The following is a 15,479-nucleotide window of genomic DNA, read 5'->3' on the forward strand; positions in this document are numbered from 1 at the left end:
ATCTCTTTTCTATCTTTTTGTGAGCTGGTTTCATAACATACACACACACACACACACACACACATATATATATAATGATCACCAAACACACCTCAAATATTAGTTGGGTCTTCCTTAAGTGAACAACCAAGCTCGTGAAGACCAAGTAGCTTATTGGCAACATTTTGTTCTTCAAAATTTCAAAGAAGAACTTGAAGCCAATGTCCCCCACTTAAATCCATTGTAAACAAGCTCAAATTAACACCCCTATAGATATTTATTCCTCCACCCTATGCACCACCAACCCCAATAGAGCAACATCCTCTTAAAGAACTTGTCTTAGCCTCCCTCTTGAAGTTTCTATCTGCACTTTTGTGTTATCATATGCTTTCAAAGTCTCATGAACAAGAAGGCTCCTCATATAGCAATTTCCCACCACAATGACCAACAATTAGAAGTCTATTTCAATGTGTCACAATCTATGGGAGGATCATAAATAACTTTTGCCACAGTCAGGTTAGAAGGCTATGTACAAACTTGTTGGGAAAGCAACACAAAGGCCATTAGATTTGGGAGAGACTTGCTAGTAACTAAGTAGAAGGTAATCAATAACATATTCAAGTTCGAATTTTCAATGGCATCATGAATGACAAAGAAAAGGACATAGGATTGTACAGATCTATATTACATTGTTAATAAAGCATGTTATTCATTTTAGGATAAATCCCGATAACTCAAACATAGTCATTAAGTACCTTGACGGTCTTAGTAATCATTTAAGAGGGAATTTTATGTGCTTCAACTCAAGAACACAGACAAAGATTGTGTGTAGGGAAAACACAAGAATTTGACAAGAAAAAATGGCATCCAAGTGGTTTGAAGTACTTAAACAAGCATGGAACTTCTAATAAGGGAGAGAACAAGAAGGGGAAAGAGAAAAATAATAAGACTATTGCCACGACACATGACAAAGAGCTTAGCAACTCAAACATAGTGTAAATCAAAAGAACTCAAACATATTCATTAAATAGAACTTAGGTAGTCTTAATAGTCATCTAAGAAGGAACGTTATGTGATTCAAGTTCAATAACATAAATGAGACTTATGTATAGGCCCAACACATCGAATTTGACAAGAAAAAAGGGCATCCAAGTGGTTTGAAGTAGTTTAACCAACATGGAGCTTCTAGTAAGGGAGAGAAGAAGAAGGGGAAAGAGAAAAACAATAAGGCTATTGCCACTACACATATGTATAAGGACCTTAGGAACCTCTATGGCCATCGCAATGTTGATGGTGATGCGGAAGGAAAATTTTGGAAGTTACATGTAAAACAAAATGACAAGAACCACAAGAATGAGTCCAATAAAAAGAATCTTCATGATTTGGATGTGGGGATGGAGATTATGTAAATCAACTCAGATGTGGACAAGAAAAATGTTTGTAGAATAGTGAAAAAGACTAAGTAGTTTCCATCATAAGGAGGAGAAGAGATGATTTAGATGTTCCACGTCGAGATTTACATTAAGAAGGACATGGATGATCTATTTGATTCTAGTCGACAGACCAGCCTCTTTATAGAGGATCTAGTAAGTAAAGTTGGTTTAGAATTGCATGGTCGCCCTCATCTATATATAGATAGAAAGTGTTATCCATGGAGAGTGATGCGATTTGATTGAAAATCAATGAAATTGAGCTAAAAGGGAAGAGGAAAATATACAAACGAAAGTGCAAGGAATAATTTGAAGAATGGGATGCATAAGAAGAAATGTGCCCATTAGATAATTAGGCATTCATAATCCATTTATGAGAATTCTATAAGAAGCAAAAATAGAGAAAACGCCCTAAAAGAAAACAACAATACTACATAGATAGACCACATGAATGGATAGGAGGAGATCAACATGTAAAATTACTTGAAGCATAACATTCCTTGGTGTTAAAAACATGTTATAGCACAACCAAAAACCAAGTCCCACATATTGAGATGTGAAATAGGAAGATGAGAACATCTAAAGGGAACCATGGAAGGAAATGTTATGACAAGTATGTGGAAATGGGGAGGTCGAAAAATGAGCAATGTTTATCCTACAATGTTCACCATACTAGCCCTTGATGTAAAGCAAAGGGTACTAGATTTAGTTGAGTAGGCCAAGTCCATGATTTGGGGTTGGCATTAGTAAACCCACTAGCTTTATTTGTTGTCACAATTTATTGTTTGGAAATTGGCGCAAAGATTTTAAGCCTTATTGTCCCATATGACCCTTTTGTCTCATGTAAGATCCAATAAAGTCTATCTACTTATCTATTTTTTTTCAGAAAGAAAAGCTTTAATATTTATCTACTTATCTATCTATCTACCATATTCTTTTGATGGGTGAATAAGGATTAGAGCCAAAAGTTACTAAGTAGTGTAAACTTTAATTTGTTATTAGCGGAAATTTTACTAATGAAGTAGAAGTTGATATTGTATGTATTTTTGTCTTTGAAGGGTAGTGATTAGTAATCCTTACATATATATGAGGATTGTCATCTTCATAAGAAAGGCAAACCAATACCCCTTCTTTTTTAGCTTCCTTTTTGTCTCAAATATTTTTAAATTTGTTTCAGTTCATTCATTCAAACATGCCATTTTCATGAAAAGGAAAAAGTGACATAGCCTAGCCAATAATGTCATTTTAACTCTCTTTTTGTTTCAAATATTTGTAAACTTATTTCACAATTTATTTATCTCCATTATGTTTAATATGATGTTTTTCTCATTATATTGTAGTTTATTTTTATTTGAAATATTTTTATGTTATAAAAAATTAAATTTTCTTAATGTAATTTTTATAGTTTAACATGGAGAAATTAGTATATAGCAAGTTTATGTTAATAAATTTATTTAAATTACCAATGTACATGTGTGAGAAAATATTCTTTAAATTTTTGTGGAAATCTTTTTCTAAAATTTTTATTTTTATCATTTTCATATATATATAATTAATTAAAAATATTTAATAATTTTGATTACAATTTCATCTAATTAAAAGAAGAAACAAGCAAATACCTAATGTATAATTTAAATATAAAAAAACTATGCAAATGTGGTAAAATGGAAGCTATGGTTAATTAAAAAAAATTGTAATTTGAAACCTTAATTTGGAACATATTATATATATATATATATATATATATATATATATATATATATATATATATATATATATATATATAATCAACCAAAGAGAAATAGAAACAATATTATAAAATCCTTGTTTTCTAAGTTTTTGGTTTGTTGCAACTTTGATCTATTTTAACTCTATAACAAAAAGAAATTGCATTATATTTTTGATTTCGTTTAATATATTATAACTTTGCTAACTTTCTATACTTTTATCCTTCACATTTTAAAACATGGTCTTTTCATTAAAATAAACCCCTTATCTTTAAAATTATTATCTTTGAATTGTTTTTTTAATTATAATTATTGTATATTATTTATTTTATATCATTAAAATTATTAAATATTTGATATGTATCTTCTAATCATATCATTAATACTTCTTTATATTTTTCTTAATATTTAGTTTTACTTTTCATTTAAAATTAATATTTTCTTTAAAATAAAGCTGTTAGCTTTTAAAACATTGTCTTTTCATTTTAAAAAAACCTTATCTTTAAAATTAATTATCTTTGAATTGAGTTTTTTCCACTATTTTTTAAACACAATTGTCGCTTTGTTAGACTATATATATAAAATTAAAATAATAGTTAATATTCATAACCATTATATACCAAATTTTATATTTAAATTTAATTATATATAATTATGATAATGATGATTAATGTTTACTAAGGTTTAAATAGTTTAAAGTTTAATGGACGTTAAGAAGTTAAGAGATTAAATAGAATTATTTAACTTTTTATTTTTAAGCTTAAAAAAAGTCAAAGTAGGTTAATCATTTGAGATGTTTGGAAAATTAAATCCAATATGAGCACTAAGTATAAAATGGACAATCTAAAAAAAATGTTTTTGATCTTCAACCCTCAAATTTCCCGAGGATAAATCTTTATTTAAATTTTACATTTAAAGATCACATTTTTATTTTTTGACTTGTATAAATATTCCCATACACATTAAATATATTTTATTAAAAATTATTTAATGGTTTTTATTTACTTACCATTTCATGGAATTGGAAGAAAAATATCTAAACCATAAATGCAAACAAAATGCACAATATTCATAAATTCTAATATGATAATTTGGAAGTTATTTTTTTACTGTTTAGATTTTTTATGGTAGAAATTGATTCAGCACGATTAAAAAACATGTGCCATACAAAATCCTTCACTCCTGATTCTCAAAACATTTCACTAAATTTTCTCAAAATCATACCGAATTTTTTTTTTTATTTTCCCCACGCGTTTTATCATCCCATCCCGTTAAGAACACGCGATACAGGTACAAATTTTTCCAATTGAACAGTAATTAATATCGATCACAATGTGAATGTTTTAATCATCATCAGGCTTTAACAAGCTTAAAAGTATCCGTTATATTTTGACCGTTGGAATGCAGATCTATAAATTCAAATTTAAAACTTTCTTTGTTCTCACATTTGATTTATTCTTTACTAACACACCTGGTACCTGCTATCTACGGGCATCTCTTTGCTTTGATCTCTGCTGGCGATCGACAATCAACTGATATTCGCGATCAAATCTCTGATAATTTGGCTATCTGTCTTAGAGGCAGCTGAGTTACAAATTTGCCCTTATTTTGCTTTAACTTGTGTCTTTTTCTCTGTAGTTTTTTGTTTGTTTGTTTTGTTTCTGCATTGTTACAGGTTTTTTCAATACGTAAAATATGAATTCTAGCCTCGATTCGCCAGTGTCTGTGAGTGCTAAGAAACCCTGCAAAAGACCAGAGCAAAGGCGCCCGTTGCAGGAGCATTCAGCACCTTTAAGACAAAATGTAATGTAGTATTCTCTAATTCTACATGAATCCTCTTTGGTTTTGTCTATATTGGGTTTAGGAATTATGGATACATCTGCTTTTTAGGATTGATGTGTAGGGCACAGTGCTTTGTATTTGGCCTTTGCTGTTTTTGGATATATATGTTTTGGGATTGATATAAGATACAGTTTTCTGTTTTAGGGTTGATGAATATATTTCTCTGTATTGGTTCATTCTTCTCCAACTGTATATAACCTTCATGGATGTACTCTGTATTGGCTTTGGGCTTTATGCATAGATCTGTGTTTTTTAGGATTGATACGATAGGGATTATATGACCCTCATCGATGTAATTTGTAGTTCCCTAAGATTTTATGGTGTTTAGGATTGATGTGGACCTTGAATCTTGGAGGACACAGTACTTTGGATTTGGGCTTTACTGCTTATGGATATTATTTGTGCTTTCGGATTGATATAAGATATAGCGTATATATTCTTCTCCAACTTTGTATGACCCTCAGTATATATCTCTGTATTGGGTTCATTCTTCTCCAACTGTATATAACCTTCATGGATGTACTCTGTATTGGGTTTAGGCTTTATGAATAGATCTCTGTTTTTAGGATTGATACGATAGCCCTCATCGATGTAATTTGTATTTCCCTAAGGTTTTATGATGTTTAGGATTGATGTGGACCTTGAATCTTGTAGGACACAGTAATTTGGATTTGGGCTTTAGTGCTTATGGATATCATTTGTGTTTTCGGATTGATATAAGATACAGTGTATACATACTTTGTATGACCCACAGGGCCATAGTGATGTTCTCCGTTTTGGGTTCAGGGTATATGAATATATTTCTGCTTTACGGTATATGAATATGTATGATACACTACACTCTTCTCCAACAACTGTATATGAGCCTCATGGATGTACTCTGTATTAGGTTTGGGCTTTTATGAATAGATTTGTGTATTAGGATTGATACGATAGGCATTATGTTCTCTGAAGTTATATGACCTTCATGGATGTAATCTGAATTGGACTAGGGTTTTATGCTGTTTGACCTTGAATCTTGTATTGTTTTATTATTGCAGAGCGATAGGTTTATTTCGCACAGGGGATCCATGGATTTTGATGTGGCTCGATATCTGCTCACCGAGAAGGAAAATGATAATAATGGCGTTTATACAACGCCCTCCAAGGAATCTTATAAGAGGGAGATTGCAGCAAGTTTATTGCAGGATGGAGATATTGCCTCCAAAAAATACAGGATTCTAAGCTTTACCAGCAAAGCTCCTGCTCCTCCTGAGGATTTACAGTCCCTCTATTCTGAAAATGTGGCTGTTGACAATGTGCCAAAATCCAGTAAATCACGCCGTTATATTCCTCAGGTATGTCTATTCTAGAACCCTAATTAGTACCATGTTTGCGTAGGTTTGTAGGTTGTGTGCAGTCCTTGGTGTTCTGCTTAGGTTTGTTTCCAGAAATTGGATAAATCCTTCAGCCAACCCCAGTTTACGGCTCTGTCTTTGTATATTGAACTTACAATGTTACACTTCCATGTTAGTTTCATGTTTCGTTTTTGGGTTTTTTGTCTCTTAATGCTTGTAATGGATAGATTTTGATATTTGAGCAAACGGCCCAGGTTGGGATTGAGAATTGGACAAGTTACAAATCCTCCCTTGTCTCTGAATGGGTTTCTCTTGGAGTCAAGATGATTGAGATCCACTGCTATATCTATCTCTGCAGGGGTTCTGCCTTTTTGTCACCTAGATAATTTTTCTTTTAAGAAATACTGCTTATAGAAAAGTTGCTGCCCTAGGATGTATCTATGCCGTCAATCACTTACGACTTGCAACTGGCCTCAGCCGTGGAACACTGGTCTCCGCCTTAATTCAAGCCCAAGCCCTGAGTACCTCACTGCTTGCCCCAGGACCACACTCCTGTGGGATGTTAGGATGTTACCTAGATAATTAAAAATTGACAGTTGCTGATTTTAACATTTGTATTTTATTTTTAACTTTCATATCCTTATTTACAGTCTGCGGAGCGAACTTTGGATGCCCCTGAGCTTGTGGATGATTATTACTTGAATCTGTTGGACTGGAGTGCCAATAACGTTTTATCGATAGCCCTCAGCAATACGGTGTATTTATGGGATGCCTCCAAGAGCACAACTTCTGAGCTCCTGACAGTCGATGATGATGTTGGTCAAATAACCAGTGTTAAATGGGCACCTGATGGAAGACATATTGGTGTTGGCTTGACTAATTCTGTTGTACAGCTATGGGATTCTGCATCTAATAGACAGGTAGATTAAATTATTTTTGTTCTCATATTTTCAGTTTCATTATTTGTTTCTAGATGCAATCTCATTCACTTGGTAATGTTTTTCAATGAACACAGCTGAGAGCCTTGAAAGGTCACCAATCCCGTGTAGGTGCGCTTGCTTGGAATGGTCATATTCTTACAACTGGTGGCCTTGATGGTTTAATATTTAATCATGATGTCCGCATCCGTGATTCCATTGTTCAAACATACAGAGGACATGTGCAAGAAGTGTGTGGTTTGAAATGGTCTATGTCTGGCCAACAGCTTGCAAGTGGGGGGAATGACAATTTACTTCATGTATGGGACAAGAGCATGTCATCCTCTAATGCTGCAACTCAGTATCTTCACCGGCTTGATGAGCATTGTGCTGCAGTAAAAGCCTTGGCATGGTGCCCTTTCCAGAGCAATCTTTTGGCATCTGGTGGAGGTAGTGCTGACCGCTGCATTAAGTTTTGGAATACTCATACAGGAGCTTGCCTAAATACCGTTGACACTCACTCTCAAGTTTGCTCATTATTATGGAATAAGCATGAGCGTGAGCTATTGAGTTCACATGGATTTAGCCAGAACCAGCTGACCTTATGGAAATATCCATCTATGGTTAAGATAGCAGAGCTTACTGGTCACACGTCTAGAGTACTGCATCTGGCAGAGGTATTCATTCTATTGATCTATCGCTAAATGGGTTTGTGCTGACAGTCTTAGCCTTTTTGCTGACACTCTTTTCCTTTGCTTTGTATTTTCAGAGTCCAGATGGGTACACTGTTGCATCCGCTGCAGGAGATGAGACTCTTAGGTTTTGGCAAGTCTTTGGAGCTCCTGATACTTTAAAGAGGACCAAGAGTAAAGATGCGGCTGGTGCTTTTAACATGTATCTCACGCATATCCGTTAAGCAGATTTTACTCGTTCAGGAATGAGCACAGGGGCATTATCTGCTCCCATGGATTTAGCCAGAACCAGCTGACCTTATGGAAATATCCATATATGGTTAAGATAAGAGAACAGGTCACACGTCTAGAGTGCTGCATCTGGCAGAGGTACTCATTCTATTGATCTATCGCTAAATGGATTTTGTATTGAAAGTCTTTGTTTTTGTGCTGACAGTCTTTCCTTTGTTTTTGTGTTTGACCTTTGTATTTGGTAAGTCTTTGGAGCTCTGGATACCTTAAAGAGGACCAAGAGTAAAGATGCGGTTGGTGATTTAAAAATATATTTCAAGCAGATTTTCCGCTTCAGGAATGACCACATGGGTATTATCGGCGGTATGATAATATTTTCTTGCATTTCCCTTGCATTCAAAATATTATAAATAAAGAAGATATTGTAAGCCTATCTTGTTTAACATAACTGTTTTTACTTCTTTATACCAGTTCTCTAACCATTCATGAATTCCATGAATTCATTTTTAGTGTTCAAGAGGTTTCTGCAGATATGACATGTAATTTATGTGATTTGTACATGGAGATGCCGTTCTGGACATGTACAAGTCTGACATGGAAAGGGTAATCTTCTCAGGTAAGAGTAGCGAATATACTCTGTATCATAAAGTTGTTACCTTCCTTGCAATTCAAATAGGCATGGACTTCTGTTATATTGAAGATACTGTAAGTCTATCTTGCTTATCATATTCAACAGAGGGGCATATTAAACAACCAAAAGCATGTTCATGTATTTGGTATAGTAGTGAAGGATTGCATTGAAGAAATTGACCAATTTTTCTTTTCAGTTGAGTAAAGGACAACTTCTCAGGTAAGAATAGTGAATGTGATTCATCTAGAGTACACAAATCCATTACGTTTTAATTAAGATTATGTATGGCATTTCACTTAATCGCCTTTGTTGAATTTGTAGCTCTGCCAAGTGTTGGTGGACGTCTGCACCTGTGGATGTCCACTACAGAAACTTTCCAGGCGTTTTTAAACGCCACCAAAGTTTGCGGAGTTTGTTAAAACCTAAACGCTTTCATCATTGAGGGACGTCAGTGACAAATCTAGCAGGAAAGGACGGCAATGAAGAACTCAGTGAATAGAATGCTTGCAGTGTGGACCGATTTGTATTTCACATTATGTTGGTGGACTCCACAAAATTTTCACAGGTGTTTATAATGTCACCAAAGCCGAGGAGTTTGTTGATACCTAAACAGCTTTCATCAATGACTCAACTGAAAAATGTGGTCTGATACAAATCTAACGGTGAATTACTTGCACTGAAGGGTCTTCTTCTGAGGAGTTTGTTTAAACAGCTTTCATCCTTGAGGGACTCCACAAAATTTTCACAGGTGTTTATAATGTCACCAAAGCGGAGGAGTTTGTTGAAACCTAAACAGCCAAGGACTGAACTTCTAACAGGGAAGGACTTGCACTGGAGGGCCTTGAAATCTCCAATACTCCAATGTCTTTTATGAGTGAAGAACAGGTTTTGGATCCGTACATAGTCATCTAGAAAGATTGGTGAACAATGATGCAATGTTCCTCCTTTAAAAGTTCGTGAGTGCAGATTTTGTAAATAAACAAAGATGTGTTGACGTTTTAGACCTTAAAAATTGCTCATCAGAGATTTTTTAACTGCTAAGCCAGTTGTTTAAAATGGAAAATATCAGCAGTGGTTCCATGCTGGTCAATAGCTATGAAAGAGATTCTGCAGGTATTTCGTGAATGCGTTACCTGGGTTTGTGTTGAACTTGTGCTAACAGAAACATCTTTTCACTATGGCCCTTTTGTATGGTATTTATACAGGAGAGATCTCGATTGAGTCAAAAATGTATATGTTCTAGAACTTTTTGAACCACATGACAAAGGAGATGATTTATATTTCAAATTACCTGAAGATTTTGGAATTGGATATACATTCTGCAGTTACCAATTTTTTTTAGCAAACATGAAGAAGAATGATACATTTTAACGTCCGCAAACACAGTGAAAGGAGCAGTTTTTTCACGCCAGTGGAATGATTTTTCATGAATTACAAAATTTCTGAAAATAAACATAGCAAGTTGTTTTATTTATTTATCACAAATTATTATTGTGACCTTCACTGGTAATTATCTCTATAGACTTATTTATTTTGGAATAGTATTTTTATAATTTAGGGATTTAATTTTCATATAGTATTTTTAGTTTTTAGTGGTAAATGGAATTTTCAAAATGGTTATTTCTTTTTAATTAAATTTATTAATTAAAAAAATGTGATATGAAATATGTATTAAATGTGATATACTAAATTAGTCTATAATATTAGCTCAATTTTTCTGAAGATAAATACAATTAGTTGTTTTATATTTCTTGCAAATTATTATTGTGATATAGTATACTCAAAATAAAGTTTGTGATTTATCTCTAATGTAATTATATTTTTATTAATTAAGAAAATTTAATATAAACAAATGTTACATAGTAATTAGTACCTGCAGCCTAGCTTAAATTTAATTTAATTAAACTAAAAAAATAACAAAAACAATTATTTTATCACAAAATATATGTTAATAGAAATAATATTAGTTAATAATATTTTTTAATTTTTGGTGATGTCATTTAACAATATAATAATTTATAATAATAATAATTATTTTTTCGTGGAAAAGTCGTAATTTTATTCATAAGACAAAATTACATTTTGTAGATGCTAAAGAGCATATGCAAATGGTCCGTTCCTATTTTCACAGAAACCAAAAAGATAAAAAAGTAAAAAATGCTATTCTTTTCTCCCTTTCTTTTTCTCCACCTTTCGCCATCCTCCAATGTTGGGGGTAGCAGTTACGATGGATAGCTGATTTTCGGTTATGGGAGAGTCCTTGTCCGACTCAGATCCTTCTGATCCATGAGTTCTCTTGTTGCCAGATATTTCCTTTCCTGTTGGTTGGGAAGCTTGTTGCTGCAAAGGGTTAGTGGGGGCTTCCTCTTTCGTTAGTGTGTTGTTCTGGACTTTTTGTTCATCCATTTCTGCTTTATATTATGCAGTCTCTTGTTCATCCATTTCTGCTTTATATTCTGCAGTCTCTGTTGTGTCTTCTTCTTCATCCAATGGATCTGTATGTTGCCATCCTTTAGGCTTCCTCTGTTGCTTCTTGTTCCATTTGGGGATGTGGCTTGCCTGTGGACAAGCACTAAGGAGGTGGCTTGTTTGTAGACATTTGCAGCATCAGAACGCTGTATTTTCATAATCCAAGGATTGTATCCACTGTGTATTATTGAAGTTCAGTGTTATACTTTCTGGTAGTCCCTGACTGAGATCTACTTCAACACAAATTCTGGCAAATGTAAATATTCCCCTTGTGAGTCTGTCTCCATCAGTCTTTAGAAATTTTCCCAAAGTGTTCCCTATGGCAATTAAAACCTTGTGGTGCCAGAAGTGTAATGGAAGGTTGTGCAACCTGACCCAAACTGGCATCTTTGATACCACCATTGTGTTGGCATCGAAGTCTGGAAACCAAGGGGTCATGAAGAGCCCTGTGCTGCCCCCAGAACCATGGTCCCTTGTTGAGGATGTATTCCTTTTCCTGTTCTGTGTTGAATCTTACTATAAAAAACCCCTTGGGGCATAAGTATATTTCGTAGTTTGGTGTCCATGTAGTATGTATCCAGTGGTGCAGAACATCAGATTTGGGCCAAAATCCATTAAATCTACAGATAACTAAATGGGAGTAAAGATCTGTATACAAAGCATTTACCTCAGCCATTGCAATGGTGAGAGCAAGATTCTCAGTTTTTTGTTCTACAATGTAGGGCCCGGGAAGCTCAGGCGTTGTTACTGGTTTGGTCTGCACTTTCCCTTTACCTTTGACTGCATCCTTGAAAGAGTCTATGTTCTTTGAGCTGGTTCCAGAACATCCACCGCGCAGACGGAGATTGATGATGATGGTCGAGTTTGTGGTTATGTTGTAATCCTGAAGGGTGTAGTTATCCTGTAAGTTGCGTCCCATGTAGATCAGATTTTGCCCATGTTCTGGTATACCAAGGAGGTTCTGTATTTTATATCTTAGATCCTGGATCCTGCTGCCCTTCCAAAACCTCAAGCAATAATGCCTGCCTTCCGGTGTTTTGATGAAGAACTGTGTGAGATCCGCCTCTCTAGGGTATGAATCCATCTGAGAATGACCTCAATCTGTTGCCTGGGTCATCCTGCTCCAAAACCCTAGATCATGTCGTTCTGCTTCCCTATCAGGCATTCTTTTGTGTTTATGGCATGTGATTCAGGGCAAAGAGGTGTCTTGACGGTTGCATGCCCCTAGATCTAGATTTTGTGTGGGCTGCTCGTTCTTCTAAGTGCCTGATCTATTGGATCATTAGTGGATCTGAGCATATTACTGCCTTCCGTGGCAGGAATGATCGACCCAGATCCATTCAATGGCCATACAAATGTAGCGTTGACATTCAGGATTGTGGAAAAGGTGTACGAAATGCAAGTTGCCCCTTACCTCAGAGTCTATGCCATATAGGTTGCCAGATCCAGCCCTATAAGCATCCAGATTCCCCTCTTGCAACGTCGCCACTGCAGAAAACTGGAATCTTAGATCAGTCTTATAGCCCTGGGCAATCTCCCTTACGAGACGCTGGAAAGGGAGCTTCCTTATAAGCAGATCGGTGCTTTTCTCATACTTTCAGATCTCCCAGAGAGCAACGATATCAAGCCTGAACCTATGTGGCTTTTTCGCTCCTTCTGTTGCTGGTGCAGACTTACGATCTGCCTTCGTTGGCAACTGCTTGCTAGGCGTCTTCCCCCCGCTTACTTTGCGGGCAGTCTGCATTGTTCGGGCCATTGCTCTGTATTTTTCTCGCCATGAACCCTAAATTATTATATTGTTGAATGATATCACCAAAAATTAAAAAATATTATTAACTAATATTCTTTCTATTAATATATAAACTTTCATATATATATATATATATATATATATATATAATTAAATTTTTTATAATATATTACCTGAACCCCTGGAGAAACCATTAAAGCAGAAAAACCACTATATTTTGAAAAATCTAAAACATATGTCAAAAACAGAGGAAATTGAATTGATATCTGGCCTTATTCCTGCTTTTTGCAAATATTCTGTTTTATGAAAATAGTTAATTTGGAATCTCTGTAAGTCTCGACGCCGTCAACCCTGCTAAATGTAGTTAAGTTCAGCCTTTGGATGATGGTGTAGAACCATTTTGAACATTTGTATTAGGGAAGATTGATGGGGTTATTGACGAGATGTACATGTGAAGTTATTCAAATTTAATGGATGACTGGATCAAAATTAAATTTTTAATAATCATTTTAATTTTTAATTTTATATTATTTTTAATTTAATTTATGGTTGGATATTTTATTTATTTTATTTAAATTACGTTAAACAAGATATTTATTTATTTATTTTTATTTAATTTATGATTAAATGAAAAATAATTAAATTATGTTATAGTTATATAAGAGAGAATTATGATTTGATATTATAATTATGCAAAGAAAGATTAAAGAATGTTTAGAAAAAAATTGACAAAATGTTTAAAATGCTATATTTATTGCATCGAAACTTTAAAATAGTGAAATTCAATCTCCAATGCTTCTAATACATTTACATAGTGAAATTCAATCTCTAATGCTCCTAATACATTTACATAATGAAAGTCAATCTCCAATGCTCCTAATACATTTACATAGTGAAATTCAATCATCTCCAATGCTCCTAATACAGAGTATGCATTAAGAACACTCTTATCTTTCCAACTAGTTGTGTTCATATGGCTAGGGTTTCATGGAGTCGTAACATTAATATATATGTGGCATAAGAGGTGGTCTTTCCTTTACTTCGAGTCAATCCATTTCTTTTTAATCCCTTTCATAATATTAATACATATATGGCAGATGAGGTGGCCTTTACTTGCTATCAATTCATATATTTATTTTTAATCAATAAAGATATAAATAATGTGATATGGCATTAAGGTCTAGTTGTGAGTCATAACATTCATTAATATATATGTGGCATAAGAGGGAGTCATAACATTCATTGATATATATGTGGCATAAGAGGTGGTCTTTCCTTTACTTCGAGTCAATCCATTTCTTTTTAATCCCTTTCATAATATTAATACATATATGGCAGATGAGGTAGCCTTTACTTCCAATCAATTCATCTATTTATTTTTAATCAATAGAGATATAAATCATGTGATATGCCATTAAGGTCTAGTTGTGAGTCATAACATTCATTAATATATATGTGGCATAAGAGGGAGTCATAACATTCATTAATATATATGTAGCATAAGAGGTGGCCCTTCCCTTACTTTCGAGTCAATCCATTTCTTTTTAATCTCTTTCATAATATTAATACATATATGGCATATGAGGTGGCCCTTATGTCCAATCATTCCATCTTTTTCTTTTTAATAAATAATGTGATATGTCATTAAGGTAATTTTATGTGGTCGATAATAATATGCACCTCTTTCTCTTATGCTTAATGTATTTTTCATTCTAAGACATGGAATGCCTATTTCTTTTTAATCTCTTTCATAATATTAATATGTATATGGCATATGAGGTGGCTGATCCGGATTTAAACAGGAACGCAACAAATTACAGAGATAACCATATACACAAAGATGCAGCGGGAATAATACTTCATTTCATTAATGGAAAATACTGAAATATGCTTACAAACAGAAATGGCAATAAACTAGCTAGGGCAATGGGAGCTTATCTCTGAGAAGAGATGTGATGGCTACATGCCTCTGAACTGTGTTACAATGAGGCTCGAAGGCCTATTTATTGTTGAGAAACAATGGAAAAACCCTTAACATTCCAAAACCTAACCCTAGGAGATGAAACGCCAAACTGTGGGCCCCGTTTGGGGGTAAGTTGGTACATCAACTTCCCGGGGTCGTAACTTTGGCATATGATCTCTGTTTGACGCGTACAATAGCTCATTAGAAAGATCTATCCGAGCACTATCATTGTTGGAACGGGCAACACAATCCATTCCATGGACTCGTGTTGCCCCCGGATTCCCCAAAAAACGTCATTTAGGGCCTCAAAACGGCTCCGGAAGTTCAGGACCCGAAAAACTGCTAAAAATAGTAAGTTGTGCTACAATTAAGGAAACTGAAAATGCTGAGAAAGACAATGGTGGGGGTCCAGGTGGACTTGGCAGGTGGCCACCAATATCCACCTGGATCATTCCTCCCCCCTTAGGAAGCAATGGTCCCCATTGCGTTGAGCTCCTCCATGAGATGAGGA

General features: G+C 34.4%; 1 protein-coding gene across 10 annotated transcripts in view; it reads left to right on the forward strand.

Annotated features, from left to right (window-relative positions):
- The first annotated feature begins 5,445 nt into the window (after nucleotides 1-5,445).
- Nucleotides 5,446-15,479, forward strand: part of LOC149156820 (cell division cycle 20.2, cofactor of APC complex-like) — a 97,223-nt gene continuing 87,189 nt past the window's right edge. The window contains exons 1-8 of one of the 10 annotated variants that reach the window (XR_016262359.1): nucleotides 5,725-6,315; nucleotides 6,966-7,235; nucleotides 7,331-7,909; nucleotides 8,002-8,293; nucleotides 8,402-8,518; nucleotides 8,666-8,771; nucleotides 8,983-9,005; nucleotides 9,108-10,177. Coding sequence is in view for 1 of the 10 variants with exons in the window: in XM_089438629.1 (XP_089294755.1) it covers nucleotides 5,977-6,315; nucleotides 6,966-7,235; nucleotides 7,331-7,909; nucleotides 8,002-8,148 (1,335 nt within the window). In the remaining 9 variants the exon portion in view is untranslated. Of the gene's footprint in view, nucleotides 6,316-6,965; nucleotides 7,236-7,330; nucleotides 7,910-8,001; nucleotides 8,294-8,401; nucleotides 8,772-8,891; nucleotides 9,006-9,107; nucleotides 10,178-15,479 lie in introns of those variants that run through there. The other 9 variants (XR_016262360.1, XR_016262357.1, XR_016262355.1 and 6 more) reach the window with 9 other exon arrangements.

Source organism: Pinus tabuliformis, chromosome 9 (genome assembly GCF_031772625.1).
Source record: "Pinus tabuliformis cultivar Carrire ecotype Pingquan chromosome 9, CPIR1, whole genome shotgun sequence".
NCBI classification, from domain to species: domain Eukaryota; kingdom Viridiplantae; phylum Streptophyta; class Pinopsida; order Pinales; family Pinaceae; genus Pinus; species Pinus tabuliformis.